A 20,351-nucleotide genomic window follows, 5' to 3' on the forward strand; every position below is an offset into this window, starting at 1 on the left:
TTTTTTCCTCAAATGTCAGTTGTTTATAGAAAACTCTTTTTTGTCTAGTTTATTTCCTCAAACATCAGTTCTTTGGAATTCGCTCCTTTTATTTTATTTTCCTGATTCATTTAATTAGCAATCCTTTAAATTGTCTGTTAATCATTATCTTGCTTCTTAAAATTCATCTTTTTTCTTCCAGTAACTTAATACTCTAATAGTGGTTGCTTGCAGCCTTGTTGGAAGTGAATATGTTTGAAAAAAAATAGTAATAAGTCTGATTGAAGATGTTGCCAGGAATGATCACGAATTAATTGTAAAAGAAATAAATTTGAGAAAAAAACAAATTACCAGTATATGCACACATGAAATGTTAGTTGAGAGATATGAGAGTAATCAAAGTTAATCCATTTATTAGACACATTAAATAGTGTGTAGAGGTAAAAATGTATAGATTTATATTTTAATCCATTTATTAGACACATTAAATAGTGTGTAGAGGTAAAAATGTATAGATTTATATTTTAATCCATTTATTAGACACATTAAATAGTGTGTAGAGGTAAAAATTTAAGTATTTATATTTTAATGGGTAATAGGTAATGGGTAATCAGTAATAGATAGGTAATGGGTGATAGAAGGGCAACAGATAATGGGTAATTTTTTTGTAATAGTTAAGTAATGTTGTTACATTTTCTTCTCAGCATCTCTATGTGTGAGATTTTCTGTGTTTGAAGCATAAGTCTAATACTTGTTAAAAAGTTGCGTCTAACCTGTTGAAGTAAAATTATGAAATGTTTCTTTAAATGCTTGAGTAAAAATGAAAATGTTGAACACTTTGATATTGTTAATGAAACTCAAAATAAAAAAGAGGATGTAGATACACACTTTACAGTGCAGAGGTGCATAGAGAGTGTAGATTTCTATCATCAAAACAATTCTCCAGAAAACATTCATCTGTGTACTATTCAGGACTCAAATTGTGCTTTTCATACCTTTGCAATTCGTTTTTTCTTAAAAAAGATATTTAAGCTATTTGTTTATCTATGTTTTTTGTTTTTTTGTTAATTTTTTTCTCTTTTCTAATTTAGATTTTTTGGTCATTCTTAAAAGTAATGTTTTTGTCTTTTGTTTTTTATTGGGATCATAAAGTACTTCACACTAAATTTATCTTTTGAATAGAATTATGACCTTTGCTCTCTTGTGCAGAGATTTTATTCAACTTAAAGCGCTTTTGAACTTAAATTTCTTTAAATCTCTGCATGGAAGCCAATATTATTTTAAAGTTGTATTTAGTCTGATTTACTGAATGGATAAAGTATATCACAGTTAATTCACCTTTAAACTAAATCAAAACAACCAGTTAAGTTATAACAGTAACTTACAGTTACCCAACTATTAAATTTACTTAATATACTCACAAAAATTAGCCATATAAATGTTTTTTATTTTATCTGTTGTGAAACACATAGTAAAAGCTTCTAACTAAAAATAAGTTTAACAAGAAATCTTGAATAGAATAGGAAAAATACATTTTTTTACATTTTTTTAAAGCGATATCAAGATCAAACATTATTTATAAATACACAAGTTGTTTTTAGGAATTTTATTTAAAATGAAATCTATTTGATTAAAAGAATTTTAGTCTTCTAAAATTCTCATGTTCAAATAATTTTAATATAAGCTCTTTATGTTGTTAAAACAACTTTTGCAGTTTGTTTTATTGTTGTTTTATAGCTTTTTACAATAACAATTAAGCTGTGCCAGAGATGAGGGGAGCAAAAAAAAAATTTTTCATAATTAAATTTTTTTGCTTTAATTGGAGCCCTGCTATTGCTAGGAACCATAGTAAAAAGGTTTTGTTTCACACCAAAACCTGTTATGTAAGCATAAAGAGAAATGTCCACATGCAAAAACTTTGTTCTTGTGTAGTTTAAAGAAGTTGCTTGTTGGCTTCCAAACCTAAAAATAAAAAAAGGTTAACAAGGTTTTGCACATTTTATCAAAATTGGTGTATTATTGTTGGTGCTTCAAGAACACATTCTGTAGGCGTCTGTGCTCTTCATCAGAATTTAAAACTGCTTTTACATCCTCTTGGTGTGGCATACAAAGAACTGTTACCTTGTATTCTCTGTGACATGACTAATAAAGACTGTGTGATGCGGAAATGTGAAGTATGCCTAGCAACTATGAATGGATTGGTTAAAAAGTTTTATGGCTTAATTGGAGATGGTGATGAGGTAGAACTCAATCAGTGGACAACAAAAAATAGGACAAAATTAATACATAGCAAAGAGCCAGCATTTGAATATATAGAACTGGTATGTAAAAAATGGATAAAACTTCCACCACACTCATGTTTAGCAAACAGTCAAGTAGATCAGAAGGAAGGTATGAATGAGGTAACATCATTATTTCTGGGTGGTTTATCCGAAAACTATAAATCTGTAGTTTAGGATAAAGTACAAAGCTTACATTGAGCAAATTAACAATGTGGGTCATTCCATGCCAAATGGGCCAAAATTTTAGGATTTCAACATGGACCACCTCAGATTTTGATGAAACTTGGTGGGTTGGTTAATAACAATGAAAAAAGCAGTTCCTGAAAATCTCATGAACCGCAAAAGATTTTGTGGTTCATGAGATATGGTTATTTAAAATTTCTGATTTTTCCAAAAATAAAAACTTTAGTAGCAAAAACATGTTTTGCTCATACTTTGAAGCTTTATATTTAAAAAACAAAATCAGAAAACCTTCTAGTTTTTTTATTGTATACAACTCTAGACTTACTTTAATAAAATTTTGACAATTTTATTAAAGTAAGTCTAGAGACAAATTTTGAATTTTCGAATGTCACGTTTTGTTTATAATGGCTACCTAAAAAACCTAAAAATTCGTTTGCAAATATAAAAATTAGATTTTTGATGAGTCAATATAAAAAAATAATAAATTGTTATTTTCTAATTTGATTGATTGGTAAAAGTGTGGGATAGATTAAGTGTTTGTTTTAAAAATATCACAAATCTTTGTGTCTATATCAAACATCAAGAACTCCTAGACTTAAACCCCAAAAAAAGTTTCTTTGTAATATAGATAAACATCTAATCTTTAAGAAAATAAAAATTATAAAGTTTTTTCTATCAGTCAGAAATTGATATAGTTGTCCATATTCTTTTTTATTGTCATTTTTAAGTGCATTTTATAGATTTTCAAAAATTTAACAAACTTCAAGTTGCTGTTTTAACAGTCTTTCCTAACTTATATCTTGAAACATTAGTGCCAATCTATATAGTCGTAAAAGAGTGCTCAATATTAAGAAATTATTTCAAATAGAGCAATATATATATATATATATATATATATATATATATATATATATATATATATATATATATATATATATATATCTATATATATATATATATATATATATATATATATATATATATATATATATATATATATATACATATATATATATATATATATATATATATATATATATATATATATATATATATATATATATATATATATATATATATATATATACAGTGGTGTGAAAAATATTAAGACCACCAAGAAAAAAAGCTTTTTTTTTAGTTTACACCACTTTTTAGATTCTAAAAAAGTTGCAGCACTACTTTATTTTATTATAAACGTGCTGTGGGTGTGGCTGAGTATTGAAATTATTAATTTTAATTTTAATTTATTAACTTTTATTGTAGAGTTATGTGTTTTAGTAAACATTTGGTATATTTTGCCTTGTGAAATGTAAGTTGCAGACAAGTGAATATGTATGGTTCAAACGAACTATAAGTGATTTTTGTTAGATTATTGCTGTTGTTAGTGATACAGTTTAATATTTTTCTGATTTTAAATATGTGATTTTGATTATTTAAGCATTTTTTTTTGTCAGATTATATTATATTTTCAAAATATGGGTAAAGTTGCTGACCCTAGTCCCAGAAAGCGAGGCAAAGTTGAAGCATTATTAAAGTTGGAAACATTTTCACAACGGGAAATTGCCAAGAGATGTGGACTAAGTAAAACAGCAGTTTTTACCATCAAGAAACGATTGGACTTTGGTTTTACATCCTCTCCAAGACGTTCCACTTCAGGACGAAAACCAGTCATGACGCCACGTGCAAGAAGGGTTCTGCTTGCAAACGTTCGAAAAAACAGAAGAATGACCAGCAAGCAGCTCCAGGGTGTGCTGCAGGAGCACCAGATCAATGTCTCAACAAGTTGTGTTCGGAGATGGCTGATACAAGATGGATTTGTAGCACGTTGACCGCGCAAAAAACCGCTCTTGACCAATGCTCAACAAATGCGACGGCTGCAATGGGCCATGGATCACAAAGATTGGACCACAGAACAATGGAGAAAGGTATTTTACCCTTTACCATTTTTTATATAAGAGCTTACAATCATGTACTTTAAGTTGAAGCAAAATGTAACATATTTTTTCATATAATAATGATGTTTAATATCATTACCCACTAATGCAATTGTTTTATGTATCGAACATTGTAGCAATGGCTATGTTTATTGCATGAATTCAAAATGAATTGAACATGTAACCAGTGATTACAGGATGTTAATCTAATGTAAGCTCAAGGCTTTTACAGTGTGTTTGTATTTTTAGGTTTGCTTTAGTGACGAGTCTATGTTCGAGATACTCGATGATAAATGTCAGTACGTGCGCCGTCGTTCTGGGGAAGAATTTCATCCGCAATGTCTGGTAAAGACCGTCAAGCATCCTACCTCAGTAATGATATGGTCAATGATAAGTTCCCATGGTGTAGGAGCCCTTAGAATTGTTGAAGGCAGAATGAATCAACATCAATACATCAACATATTAGAGAAAAGCCTTCTACCTCAACTTCCAATTCATTTTCCTGATGGTGATTTCATCTTCCAACAAGACGGTGCACCGTGTCATCGGGCACTCTCTGTTACAAACTTTTTGAATCGTAATAATGTTCCTATCCTACCATGGACTGGTAATTCACCTGATATGAACCCGATAGAAAACTTGTGGATGATAGTCAAAAAGAGAATTGCCGACAGAAAACCAACAACAAAAGTCGCATTGATTGAGGCGCTCATAGAGGTTTGGACACATGATCCAGAAATACAAGACATGTGTCCAAGACTGATTGATGGAATGCCTAAGAGGGTTGAAAAACTTATTGCAGCTAGAGGAGCATCCACAAAATACTGAACTATGCCCATTTTATGACATTGTGTGCGTGTCTTTAAAGGAAATATTCAAAAAATTTACTTTTTCAACAATGGTCTTAATAATTTTCACACCACTGTATATATATATATATATATATATATATATATATATATATATATATATATATATATATATATATATATATATATATATATATATATATATATACTGATTTGCAACTCTCTCAACCATAAACTCTAAAAAATGAATCTTGTTAAACAATTATACAATTATAATATTACCCATTATAAGCTATTCTAAAATATTTTTATATTAAATGCTTATGATAATATTGGAGTTTCTAGCTTAAATTAAAAAAAGGTTAAAACTTAAGCTTTTCTTTAAAAATGAAACATTGTTATTTACTATTTATTAAAGAAAATCGCAATAAAAAATGTATTTTAATATTTGGTTGGTCTACCTTTTGCAGCTGTTACCGCTTGTATATTTTTTAACATGTTTAAGATACAATTCATTTACTTTTATTTCCTGATCATTTTGTCTTCATTGCCTCCAAGTCTTTTTTTGTTGGCTTTAGCCCAATTAAAATATTTTTCATTGCTGGTTTGATTACTGGCGAGTGTTTAAGTTTCTTTGTGAGTTTGTAGCATTTAAACCTCAGTTCTGCTATACAACGTCTTATAGTTTTAATTGAAATTGTTATAGATGTTTTTTGTGTAATTTTAGTAAGTGTTTTTTGCACTTTTTCATTGGTTTTCAACACAAATGTTATGAATTGTTTGCTTATCTTTAGGCTTTAATGATGCATGGTCGCATTTTCTACCTCTAGCACATTGTAGGAGTATTTTCTTATCAAGTTTTGCTTTGAATATGTTTAATGTCATCACAAAAACATTAACTAAGTTTGCTGTTTTTCTTTGGGAAAAAATAATCTGCTTTATTAAATTGTTTTAATAAAGCAGATATTTCTAAAAAAATTTCTTTAGTATATCTTTAGTTTTCCCATTTTTCAACACTAAAGTTCAAATATTTTTAGTTAACATCATACTTAAGTATATGTAACATCATACTTAAGTATATATCATAATTTAGTTAACATCATACTTAATGTCAATTCCTAAGTCAGATTCACAAAAATATAAAACAGTTAACAAAAAAGTTATTTGTTATATTTGTTTCGCCCATTTAACAATTTTGCATAGAATGAAGCCACATTGTGCCATGATGTCACAATTTTAATTTATAATTATGTATCTATGTATAAGTATGTATATAATTATGTAGGTGATGTATAATTATGCATAAATATGTACACAATCACACACATACACACATTTTTAACATCAATTCACCTCCTCAAGGCCATAAAGGCCACTACAGTTGAAGAGGCTACTTTTAGTTGTGGTTACAACCCTCTCTTAACTCTATAAATCTGAAACACAACCCTTGACGAGCACTGTACTACCAGGGATTGGTGGGGATCGAACTTGGAGCTTCTCACTTATGAAGCAAATGCTCTACCACTACGGTACTACCACATAATATATATATATATATATATATATATATATATATATATATATATATATATATATATATATATATATATATATACAGCTATGCTCAAATGTATGGAGCACCTATTTGTTTAAATATATTTGTGTTTAAAAAATGAGATATACATGATGAATTTTTTTTTAAATGGTATTTTATTTGTTTTTTACGTTTAAGCATTAGTAAATCATTTAATGCATGTTGAATTTGCTTGTCTGGGCATGATTAGACTTGTCTTAACTTGTCTACATACTCACTTAGTATAAATTCTGTCGAATTAAGATATTCATTTCATTCTTATCTTAAACGTAACTATTGTCAGCCGCTCATTATCTATTGTTTAAAAGTAGTGATTTTTTTTATCGTTCTTTATTTATTTTCATTATGAGTAAAACACGCGAACTTTCTGTGAGTGAAAGAAGCCAAATTGTGATACTCCATAAACAAGGCCATTCCCAAGTGGAAATTTCAAAAATTATGAAATGCTCAAGGAAAGCAGTGCAAAATGCTATAAATAGATTTAGTGAAACTGGTTCATACGAAAATAGACCAAAAACGGGAAGAAAACGTATACTTTCTCCTAGAAACCATCGTTTCCTCAACAGGATTTCACTTCGAAATCGGACCAAATCTTCTAAAGACTTGGTTAGCGATCTGTGGGAGCACAGAAAAATTCAAATTTCTGCTCCAAGTGTTAGAAGATACTTAAAAGAAGGTAATTTACATGGAAGAAGGGCTCGCCGAAAACCATTGCTGACTGAGCACCATAAGAAACTTCGTTTAGAATGAGCTAAACAGCACCAAAATTGGTCATCAGAAGATTGGGCCAAAATTATTTGGTCAGACGAATCAAATATAGAGGTAAGGCATCATTATGACTTATGGTGTAACCAAAAAATAAAATAAAAATATCATTTCGAAATTATTCCTTTAAGTACCTGAAATTTTACATGTTGAAATTTATAATATCAAATTTGTATTCCTTTACTTTTTTGACCTAGATTTTCGGGCAACCTGGAGGCACCTTTGTAAGACGACGACCAGGCGAAGCATTTGAGCCGGAATGTATCATCCCTACAGTCAAATTTGGCGGTGGTGGCACAATGATCTGGGGTTGCATGGCCTCCAGTGGCGTAGGTGAAATATTTTTATGTGAGGGTAGGATGAATGCAGAGCGCTACATTACCATGCTAAATGAAGTTTTGGAGCCATCAATATTGAAATTATTTGACGAAGATGTCCCTCAATATTATTTTCAACAAGATAACACTCCTTGCCACAAGGCAAAAAAAAGTTTGGACTGGTTTTCAACAAATGAAGTTCCCCTCATTACGTGGCCCCCCCAGTCTCCAGATTTGTCACCCATAGAAAATTTGTGGTCTATTTTGAAAAGGAAGTTGTCAATTTACAGATGTAAATCCAAAGAAGAATTTAAAGCGAAAATTCTGGATGAATGGGAAAAAATACCAGCGAATGTATGTAAGGATCTTGTGGACAGCATGCCCAAAAGACTACGTGCGGTGATCAAGGCAAAGGGAGGTGCTACAAAATATTAATTATATTAAATAATATTGTTGAATTGAAATAATTTGTATCAAATAAACACATTCACATTTACTATTTGTTCATTACTTTTGAATTTTAAATAAAATATAGGGGTGCTCCATACATTTGATCATAGCTGTATATATATATACATATATATATATATATATATATATATATATATATATATATATATATATATATATATATTACTTATATATATATATATATATATATATATATATATATATATATATATATATATATATATATATATATATATATATATATATATATATATATATATATATATATATTAGGGTGGTTCTAAAAGCAATATTTTTTGAAAATGTCTGATGGCACCCCCTAAACGTGTTCTATGTAATAAATTAATATTACATTTAAAAAATTTTTGAATAAAAAAATTTTTTAGAGATAGCTCAAGGCCCTTTAACATCAGACGGGTCCCTAATATTTTGTACACACACACATATATACTTATATGTATATGTATATATATATGTATATATATATATATATACATATATATATAAGTATATATGTGTGTGTGTGTGTGTATATATATATATATATATATATATATATATATATATATATATATATATATATATATATATATATATATATATATATATATATATATATATATACATATACACACACACACACGCAGGCATATGTTTAATATATATTATAGCTATAAATATTTTCAAAAAAAAATTTATTTTTATAGAGCAAATAGTCTAGACAGTCCTTCATCTGGATCTTTGAGTTCATTATTTGATCATTCTTCTGATGATTTTTACCAAATAAACAAAGCTCACGAATGCAAAGGTCTTCTCCTTAAATCAATGAAATCCTACAAGCAAGAAGTGAGTTTTTATCCATTTTAATTAAGAGATTCTTAATGCACTTATATTTTATAGGAAATCTCCCAGATTATGGCTCTGCAGTACCATAATCTGGTCAATATACCTGTAAATATACCAATAATATACCATTAATAATTAATATTACCAATAAATACCAATATACCAATAAACCAGTTTTGGTCAATAAAATTCAGTTATTCAAATTTATATCTGGACCTGAATAAGATTTTTTCTGATGATGATGCATGCAAAAATATTTAGCATTTTTTGGTTTGAAGTTGCATATGATATTTTAAGTCTACTTTATTACTATATGGTGATCTTGGTAAACAAGTGTTGGATCCTAATTTTTTTAAATGTTTCTGATGTTTATTGTACTCAAGTTAATAAAAAGATATTTTATTTTATTAAAGATGGTAAATATTATCTTTGGATAGTTGGTTCCCACTTATTGTTCCCAATTTTAGCCTTGTACTAAAAAAAATGTTGAAAATAAGCAGTTTTTTTTCAGAACTGAACTTTTTTTCAGAGCAAGAAATGCTTTTTGTATATTTTTACATGGCACTGATATTTAAGTGCAGAAAAAATAGTTTTCATTTTTCAATTGTTTTTAATGAGTTTTTTTTCTTTCTTTTATCTTCAATGAATCACAAAGCATGACTGCAGTTAATGACTAGGACAAGTTTTAAATAAAAAATCATACCATGTTTTTGTATCTTTATTTTTAACTCCATGGATATCATATTTTTGTATCTTCTTTTTAATTATGGATAAATATGTATTTGATTGAAGACAAGATGTTAGTAAATGATGAATCACCAATATTACACATTAGGAATTTTGGTTTTTATGGAGTTTTGAAATGTTGTTAAGTGTTATGGATCATTATTAGTTGGCCAGTCAAGTGTTAAGGATTATCATTGTTTAGCCATTTAGTTTTGCAATTATGCAAGGTTTTGTAGAATTCTCATTTTTGTTTTTAAATGGATATTTTATTTTATATAATGCTGCCTTATTGTGCAACCTTATATAAATTAAAAAAATAAAAAATTAAATCATTTTTTATTTTTTTTATATGATTTTTTTTATTTTTTATTTTTTTTTGCAAATTTGACTTCAAACTATATTTTGTTTTTTTAATGTTGTTTTTTTTCACCTTGAAAAGCACAAGAAAGTATTTTTTTACTTTTGCTTGATATTTTTTTCTTTTTAAAAATTATTTCTTTAGATCATTGATAGCTGGATGCAAAAAATTGCTGACTTGAATTCAAAATTTGAATGTTTTTTGAAAGAAACAGCGTGTGCACTATTACTAGAAGCATTGACTCATTACATTGAGAATCCTGCTGATGTTGATATAAAAGAATTTATTGGTATGTTTAATATTTGTTTTAACAAAAATTCAGGGGTTATAACAATATAAAGTGTGTCTGATGCGATAATGCAAATTTCTATTATTGTCTCCCACATTATTCAAAGAAACAATACAAATCTGACAATATATTTTATAATTCAGATAAACTTTGTAGTGATCAAATCAACAACATCAATATTGTCATCTTCATCATTGTCATCTTCATCATTGTCATCTTTTTTGTTGTTATCTTTATCGTTGTCATCTTTGTCATTGTCATCTTCATCATTGTCATCTTTACCATTGTCACCTTTATTACTGTTATCTTCTTCCTTGTCATCATCATCATTGTCATCTTCTTCCTTGTCATCATCATCATTGTCATCTTCTTCATTGTCATCTTCTTCATTGTCATCTTCATCATTGTCATCTTCTTCATTGTCATCTTCATCATTGTCATCTTTATTGTCATCTTCGTCATCTTTTTTGTTGTCATCTTCATCATTGTCATCTTTATCATCTTCATTATTGTCTTTATTAATTTTTGTACGCTAGTTATTTTTATAAAAATATTAAATTTTAAAACATGATTTTAATTTACTTTAGGGCCGATTGAAAGAGATCATCCTGAGTTTGTTGATGGAGTGTTGAATGAAATACATTTAGCTTTCCACCTTGTAGCTGATATTGTGAGTGATTTTTCAAGTTTTTAAATGGGAGTAGTATAATCATTTTTATTTTCTTTAGTTTTTTGTTAGTTCAAAAGTTATGACCTTATAAAATTTGTAACCCCCTCAAATTGAGGGTGGTTCAAACTTTATATATTCATAATTTTTGAACGCTGAAAAATAAAATGAAGAATAATTAACGATTTTTTAATGATTATTTTTTTAATTACTTAAAAAAAATCTTTTTTACATTTTTACTGTTTTGTAAAAGTTTAAAATGTTTAAAATGTTTACGGGACTCAAAATGAGTTTATCCCGAAAAATCTATTTAAAATTTTGGCAGAAAAACTAAAAAACAGAGTAAATATTAAATGTTAATTTGCTTGTACAAAATTTTTTGGAAGCCATATACATACTTTTCAAACTGATTGGCAGCCATGTATTTACTTTCAACTTGTAAAATTAATCGTTATTTATCATAGATTTCAGATGTCCTTCGTCTTCATGTGCACATTTTGCCTCACTGGTTGTTTGCAATTGATGATCTTATAAGAAATGCTGTTAAAAAAACGCTTGAAGACATCACTGAAGGTTTTTTTTTTTTTAAAAAAAGTGCCAAAAATCTTTAAAAATGCAATGTGGTATAAAAATACGTGTTCTTGTTTTGTTATTATAGTTATGAAGCCTCACCAAAATAGCAGTGAAAACAACTCAAACGGAGATTTACATTTAAGAAAATATGTCAAGTTTTTAAGTCGAGAAAGTGTCTCAATTGATGATCGTTCAGTTCTGTTAGAGAAAAACAGAATTCTTGCAGAAGAAAACATGGGGTATGTTTTCTAAATGGTTATTTCTAGTAACAGTATTTTAATGCTAATACAGATTAACTATGGTTATGTTACTATGGCTTTGAGTATTGTTACTATTGTTTGAATGATGTTTTATGTATATATTTGATCATTACTTTATACGTGAAGTTTTTGACACTTTGTGCTTAACCTAGGCTTTTAGAAGAGTTAGTTGAAATGCAGGAAACATTAAATAAGGTTTTGCATTTGAAATTGGAAAGTGTGACCACTTTAAAGTCAATTTAGTAAGTCTGACTTTATATTTTACTTTATAAATATATTCAAAAGTTATTTTTACGAGGGAAAAGTTTTGGCAACTTTTAAAACATTTGAAGTTTGTATGTTAGAAAGTTTACTTTAATTTTATTTATTAAATTAAGTATTGTTGTTTGTTTATTGTTTTTTCATTAAGTACCTGTAAAAAATAGATACCCATATTTTTTACAGGTATTTAATGCAAAAACAATAAACAAACAACAAGTTTTTTGCATTTTCCAATTTTTTCAGTTTTTCTTTCAAAGTTAAATTAAACTACACCATTATTACATTAAAGTTTTTTTTTTAAATTATTTTAAAAAGTGAAGTAGCTTAAGTGGCTTTAAATCAGTATTCTGACATACTTTAGCATTTCATCATATCATTGCTTTGCTATTCATGATTCTATCCAGACTTTTTTCAAAAGAGTTTATTTAAGCATAGAAACTATTTAACCCAAATGATTTATGCTAAATAGTGGAAGCAAGCGAAATTGGTTTGAAGAATTGAAAGTAGAAGATACGGGGCTAAGAGTAAAATGAATAAAACTTTTTATTTATTTTTTAAACATCTTCGCTTCCAACAAGGCTGCAAGCAACCACTAATTAAAGTTGGAAGTTACTGTAAGAGAAAAGATAAAGATTTTAGAGCAAAATAACGATTGGCGGACAACTTAGAGGATTGCAAATTATATGAATCAGGAAAGTGAGATGAAGGAGGTGAATTCCAAAGAAATGATGTTTGAGGAAAAAAACTAGACAAAAAAGAGTTTTTAGAGCACTTAGGAAAAGTCACAGAAAAAGGATGAGACTTAATTGAATGACGAGTAACACGAGAATGAATTTTAGTAGATGGCACGAGAGGCGCTAGCTCTTTAGAGCAGTGCCCATTATAGTATTTGTAGAAAAGAGAAAGATTACGACAATGTGATAATGGTTGGAGGTTGGCTGCAAGAGCAGGTCCAACTATGTTTACAATGCGTTTTTGCATTTTGTCTAAAAGAGAAATAGCATCATTAAAAGATCCACCCCAGATATGGCAACAGTATTCCATACAAGGCCAGATTTGAGATATATAGAGATAAAGAATAGAATCCGAAGTAAGAAAGTGACGAGCTCGATAAAGAGGTGCAACCTTAGCAGATGCTAATTTTGCAACTGATTTGATATATGGTTTCCAAGAAAGATCGGAAGTAAGAGTTAATCCTAGAAGATGAAGAGTAGATGACTCATCGAGTACATCATTGTTCATAAATATAGGAAGATCTAAATTATTGCGATAACGATTGGCTGAAAAAAATTGAGTTTTATCTGAATTAAAGTTCACCAGCCACTGTGAGCCCCATGCTGTAGCAGTAGTGAGATCCTTTTCAAGCTCAAATGCCCTCTCCAGGCAATCAGAGGGTGTTGGTTTCTTATCACGACAAGAATAAATGGTAGTATCATCAGCAAACAATGCCACCTTAGATGTGAGAATATCTGGAAGATTGTTAATGTAAATAAAAAAGAGTATAGGGCCAAGGATAGAACCTTTAGGAACCCCTGAAGTTACAGAATAAGAAGAAGAGTGTTGTCCATCGAGGACAACTTTTATGCTACGATTCGAAAGGAAGGATTTAATGATCTTAAAGATGTTGCCGGATACACCATAAGAAGAAAGCTTATGGAGAAGACCAGCATGCCAAACTTTATCAAACGCTTTTGAAATGTCAAGAGCAATGGCCTTAACCTCTCCACCTTCATCTAATGCACAATAAAACCTGTCAGTTATTACTGTTAGCAAATCAGCTGTAGAACGAGAAGATTGAAATCCATATTGATGGTCAGAAAGTAAGTTATCAGATTCAAGATGAAAAATTATGTGTTTGTTAATTAAAGATTCAAAAACCTTGCTTATGATAGGAAGGAGACTAATGGGTAGTTAGACGAATCAGATCACTCTCCAGAATTTTTGAAGATAGGGATAACAGATGCCACTTTCCAGCAGGCTGGAAAACAAGACTCTGATAAGCACTTGTTGAATAGTTTTGAATATATAGACGACAGCTCCGAAGAACACTTCTGCAAGACAATAACAGGTATGTTGTCTGGGCCACAAGCTGTAGAAAAGTCTAAGCAGGAAATCACTTAAGATACAGAAGCTGGAGTGATACAAATGTCAAGCAATGGATCAACCTGTTTGTTGGCAATATCAGGTAGAACGCAACTAGTGGAATCAAGAGATGGTATTGATGAAAAGTTTTGAGCAAACAATTCAGCTTTGTCTTTAGTTGAGGTGACAAAGTCTGAATCATATAAGAGAGGTGGAATTAAAGATTTGCCCTTATTGTTAATACTATTAAAGATTCTCCAGAAGTCACGAGAGCCTAATTTTTGAGATGAGATACGAGATTTCTTGACCTGGGAATAGCGGGCTTTGGTGTTAGACAGAACCTTTTTACAATGGTTTCTAGCAGTAATAAACAGACGTCTGTTTTCTGGAGAATTGTTTTGCTGATAGATATGGACATAACAGTTTCGGTTGGCAATCACAGTAGCACAGTGTGAAGAAAACCATTGAAGAGAGTGAGGCTTGACCTGGAATTGTTGAGAGGGAACAAAAGATTCCATGCTAGCCTGAATCCACAAAGTTATGTAAGAAGCACATTTGTCAACAGGAAGACGAAAGATTTCTACCCAATGGCCATCATGAAGAAAATCACGGAAAAAGTCCTAGTCAGCTTTAAGGTAGTTGTAAGAGGTATGATAATAGGGGGATTCAGGTGATGAAGAAGAATGAGATATTAGTTTTAGAGAGATCAAACTGTGATCAAAAGCACCTAAGGGTGAATGTGGAGAGACTGAGCACCGACTAGGATCAGAAACAAGACATAAGTCAAGTAGAGAAGGTAAATGATTCGGGTTGTCTGGAAAGCGAGTTAGAAAGTTAACTATTTAAGTTAGAGATTGAGAAAGGCAAAAGTTGTGGGCTTTAATGCCTGCATAATCACTGACACTAGAGCCAAGTCATTCAGTGTGGTGGGCATTAAAGTCACCGACAACAACAGTATTAGCTGATGGATAAAGAGAGAGAGCTTGGTCAATATGATCAGAAATAACATCAAAAAGAGTGCAGTCTTGAGATAAAGGAGAGCGATATAGAACAAAGAGAAAGGTGGTAAAGTGAAGAGGTGCTAAACGAAAGCACATGAAAGAATAGTCTGTGGATTCAAACCTAGTTTCACAACAAATGGGTGAATTTTTACGAATGTAAATGCCCAGGCTAAGGATGTGACTATTGGAGTCTTCACGAATTAAAGAAAAGTAACCATCAACACTGAGATCACAAGGTGTGACAGCTGAACTCAAATTAGTCTCACAAAGAGCAACTAGGTCTGGTGAACTTTGCAAGAGATAAGACTCAACAGAAGAAAAGTTACTTTGAAGACCACAAATATCAGTGAATGATAAGTTATGAGAACTTGGTGATGATGATGGTTATTTGTGTTTTATAGTTTTTGGTACTTTATTCATTTTTAATTTTTTTTAAGAACTTGATTCTAAGCATAGATAGTACTCAAAACACTGTCTAATAGACCAAGCAATTGCCTTATTACTATTAATAAACCCTAAGCCGTAACAAAGGGCTCCAAATGTGGCCTCGGCAATGCACACCAAAAGTACAAACAGGGACACTATCCATGCGCAACATAGCACTGTTAATACTTTGATATTTTTCAGCTGTTGATAGAATCAGCCTCTCTGAAAGCTACCACAGAGTTCGAGAAACCTGACTACCAGCCGTTTAAAACAGAGACACAAGCAAACCCCATACATTGAGTCAAGAAGATCCAGCATTCAACATCCTAAACTGGAAACAATGTATTAAAAATACATCTGCGCCAGCCTAATAGATGAAGAAGGGGTGCGAGGCTGGTCAACAAATAGAATCTGTTTACCCCTTAATTTATGTTGCATTTCAGAAAAGATTTATAAAATCAATGGTTTGCACTATTTCTAAGCAAGGTTAATGGGTAATTTAAAGTTTGTTGGTTTTAAGTGTAGTAAATGTGTTAAGGTTGAAAGAAAAGCTGAAAGATGAAATAAGTGAAGATGTAAAAAGACAAAAATGAGATATATTGTTTAACAATGAATCTAATATGTTTTATTTAAAAATAATAAGTAAATTATATATACATATATATATATATATATATATATATATATATATATATATATATATATATATATATATATATATATATATATATATAAACACACACAGACCATGCTCAAATTATTAGACTCACAAAAATCTAAGACTTTATGTGAAAATCTTATTTTAATTCCCAAATTGGTGATATAAATACATATTAATAAATGATTATTTATATCTTAATATTTTACTACAAAAATAAATTAAAAAAAAATTATCATTACAAATATAATTAGTATTTTCTCAGTCCACCTCTAGCTTCAAATAATGCGGCAACTCTTCTTGGCATACTATTAATACAATTCATACCCATTTCCTTCAGTTTTTCATTATAATTCTAATGAAATAAAATTCTCTCTTATACTTTTACTTTTTTAGTTATTACTTCTTTGGTCATTTCTCTTTTAAAAAAAATTCCCACTCGTTTTCAGTTGGATTCATGTCCGAGGAGTAACCAGGCTATGGCAAATAGGGAGTGTTTTTTTTCTAAAAAAATTTCAATAGATTTTGCAGTATAGCATGGTGCTCCATCCTGCATAAATACTATTTTTCCATTTTCAAACCATTACTTTATTTGTGGTAAAAGTTTGAATTCCAAAACCCTTTTGTATTGCTCTTGCTGTATGGTTTCTTTGACCACATTTAAAATGGGCCAATACCTTTTCTGTTTATACCCCAGACCATAACTGACACAGGATGCTTGACAATTTTAACAATGCAATTATTATATTTTTCATTAGACTGACACCTAACAAACTGGGTTTTATTGTTTAAAATTCCGAATGTTGACTCATCACTGAAGCATGTCTGCAATAGAGCAAAATATTGAATTAAATTAAGTAAAAGGAAAAATTAAAGTTTTAAATTGACTTACTATACTATATTACTATACTATATTATATATGTTTTACTATACTTAACTTACTACAATCTTCAATGCCTAAATGTTTATGAGCATTGGACCAAGTCAACCTCTTCTGCATCACAGCAGGTGTCAGCTTAGGTTTCTTCACAGGTCTCTAACATTTGAAACCAAGTTTATACAAATTTTGCCTAACAGTAGCAACTGACATGCCTTCAGCCTTCTTTTTATGGTGGTATGGCTTGCACTTCGATGTTCCATGGTAGTATTGTGACGTATCCTGTTCCCATATTTAGTAACCAAAGATTTTCTGCGACACCTTCCTTTCCGAGCAACATCGGAAAACTGTTTTAATTGAATGTTTTTATTCATTCAACGTACAGGCGACTGGGAGACACCACGCCTTGCAAATATACATTTTCAGGAACTCTTTTCCTTAAACATCATTCTGGTACAGAAAACTGTTTGTTTGGGAGATATTCAAACTCTCAAAAAAAAATATTTTTTTGTTACTTTTAAATTTTTTTAATTTAGGAAAGAATAAAATATAGAGAAGGAGAATTCAAAAATTTCTTTAAAATTTTTTTGTGTAGGAAAAATTAAAGAAATCCATTAAAATTAAATGTATTTATGCATGCATTTTCTTTAAAAAAAAAATTTATATATAGGAAAAATTAAAGAAATCCATTAAAATTAAATGTATTTATGCATGCTAGTGATGTGCCATCGGCAAAGGCCGATTAAGGCTAATTATAGAGTTTGATGTATGTATATAAAGGTAATATCTTAATATTAGGTATGCAACTTGCACATATAAGGTGTGCCTATGCACCTGTTTAGTTTGGCTTAATAGTCAATACCGATGCATTGGCCAATGCCGATTAATCAACCGATGCCATCGGTCGACTAATCGGCCAATGATTTAGCCGATTAATTGGTTGCTGGTTACCAATAGCATAGGCTAGTAGGTTGAATCACTTCTGATGAATAGGAACATGTTAAATATGTAATTTAAATCCTTAATATTATTATAATACCCTTAAATAAATACATTAAACCTATTATTAGCCACAATCGGCATTAGCCGATGGCACATCACTAATGCATGCATATATGTATGTATATATGTATGTATCTATATATTTATGTATGTGTGCAATGTTAGTCTGTGCTATGAATATTTCTGTACAAGTGAGTGTTTTACTAAGTTAAAATACTTTACACATTTAAGAATTATTTTAAGTTTTTCTTTAAAATTTTATTAGTAGTGAGAAAAATGCTCCAATTAATTTTGCTGAAGAACAAGACAGTGCCCTTACTCATTGGCTTGAAACTCTAGGAGTTCCGCAAAGTGATATTCAAAAAGTAACTTTTTAGTTCTCTTTTTAAAATAATCATTGCATTTATTCTAAGAGATTTTTATTCCAAAAGATTTTTAGAAAGAAAAAAAATCACATGTTTTGTGCCATTATACAAATTAGTTTTAAAAGTTTTATCAATTTTTTGTTCAATATTCTGTAGGATCTTTTTTAAACTTGGGTAATCCTACTATGATTGTATGGTAAAAATGTATTTACTTTAACACCAAAATTTTCAACGTTTCTACTTGGAAAAAAAAAAAAAAGAATATATTACAGTAAAAAATGCTTTGTGCTGTGATATATAAATGCAAAAAAAAAAAATTTTTAAACTGTCTTTTTTTTTTTTAGTTTCATTTAAATAACTGCACCTTTGAAGACGTTTCTTGTCGGTTTACTAAAGACGATTTGAGAGATCTAGGAATTAGGTTCTTTTATAAATTAAATAGAAGCTTTAAAATATATTCTATATCTTGTAAAATTTTAGTGAAGTTGAATTTTTGCTCTCTCTTTGCTATCTAATGTTATTGAAGGCATCTATTTTTTACAGTTATTTCATCGACTTTTTTAAACTTTTTTTTCTAGTGTCGGTTCAAGATCGAGAATATGGGATCGAATACTTAGAGAAAAACAAAGATCAACATCTATTTAGAAATAAAGTCAACAATTTTTATCAATAGTTTTATAACCCATTATGTTGTCATGCAGTGCCATTATGTTGTCATGCAGTGCATGTTTAGTGCAATTTTTGATATTTATTTTAGAAAATCGAAAATATTTATGGTGGTGTATATAAAGTACGCAATTTTTTAAAGTATAAAACGTGTGAATAAAATTTTTTTCAAATTTTACCATATTTACGGTTTTACACTGTTCAAAAAATTCCGTACATATTTTATGAACGATTTATTTCATTTGTCATAGGATGCTTGTTTTTGTAGTGTTATTTTAATTTTAGCAATTTTTAGTATTTCAAATTGGCGTTTTACGGTTGGCGTAAGGCGTTGTTTTGATATTTATTAAATGTATTATGCAACATTTACGCGATAAAAAAATTTAATTATTATAAATAATAAAATGTTTTTTAATAAATATATTTATAGAGTGGAATCGAAGAGCATTCTATAGTCAAAAACTTCTAAGGACCCTATATGATTTTGTATAAAAATAAAGTTAAAGACTAACTTTATTTGCTTTAGTTTAAGTGTCAAACTCAATTATACTGAAACGCTATAGGATCCTATAGGACTTTTTAACTAGGTTAATGCATTTTATAAAAACAAATTGTATTTTGTAAAAAAAAAAAAAAAAGTTTTTTATAAAAATTGTTGTATTGTAAATCTAGAAGCGATGGAATTGTGTTTGTTTTTTTTTGTTTTTTTTACGAATTAATTTTTATTTGATCTCCAAAATTTATTTTAATTATTTTTAATATTTAGTTATCTATAAAGTATACGATATTACGCAACGATAAAATCTAATTGCTTCAAAGTTCGTCATTAGTTTTTTACTAGCAGTCAATGACCCTTAAGACAGGTCATTGTCATTGTGGTATCAAAAAAGACGGGTCATTGATGTGAGCTGACGGGGCTCCACTAATGGTACGCATTAATGAGATTTAAAAAAAAGCAG

General features: G+C 29.3%; 1 protein-coding gene across 1 annotated transcript in view; it reads left to right on the forward strand.

Moving 5' to 3' along the window:
* The window catches only part of LOC100206765 (mitogen-activated protein kinase kinase kinase 5), a 57,999-nt gene extending 38,491 nt beyond the window's left edge, over positions 1-19,508 (forward strand). The window contains exons 27-35 of the mRNA XM_065793286.1: positions 9,042-9,180; positions 10,409-10,553; positions 11,141-11,223; positions 11,685-11,793; positions 11,879-12,032; positions 12,206-12,295; positions 18,627-18,726; positions 19,071-19,147; positions 19,305-19,508. Coding sequence (XP_065649358.1) covers positions 9,042-9,180; positions 10,409-10,553; positions 11,141-11,223; positions 11,685-11,793; positions 11,879-12,032; positions 12,206-12,295; positions 18,627-18,726; positions 19,071-19,147; positions 19,305-19,371 — 964 coding nt within the window. The 3' untranslated portion in view covers positions 19,372-19,508. The remainder of the gene's footprint in view (positions 1-9,041; positions 9,181-10,408; positions 10,554-11,140; positions 11,224-11,684; positions 11,794-11,878; positions 12,033-12,205; positions 12,296-18,626; positions 18,727-19,070; positions 19,148-19,304) is intronic.
* Positions 19,509-20,351: the final 843 nt, after the last annotated feature.

Source organism: Hydra vulgaris, chromosome 03 (assembly GCF_038396675.1).
Source record: "Hydra vulgaris chromosome 03, alternate assembly HydraT2T_AEP".
In the NCBI taxonomy this organism is placed as follows: domain Eukaryota; kingdom Metazoa; phylum Cnidaria; class Hydrozoa; order Anthoathecata; family Hydridae; genus Hydra; species Hydra vulgaris.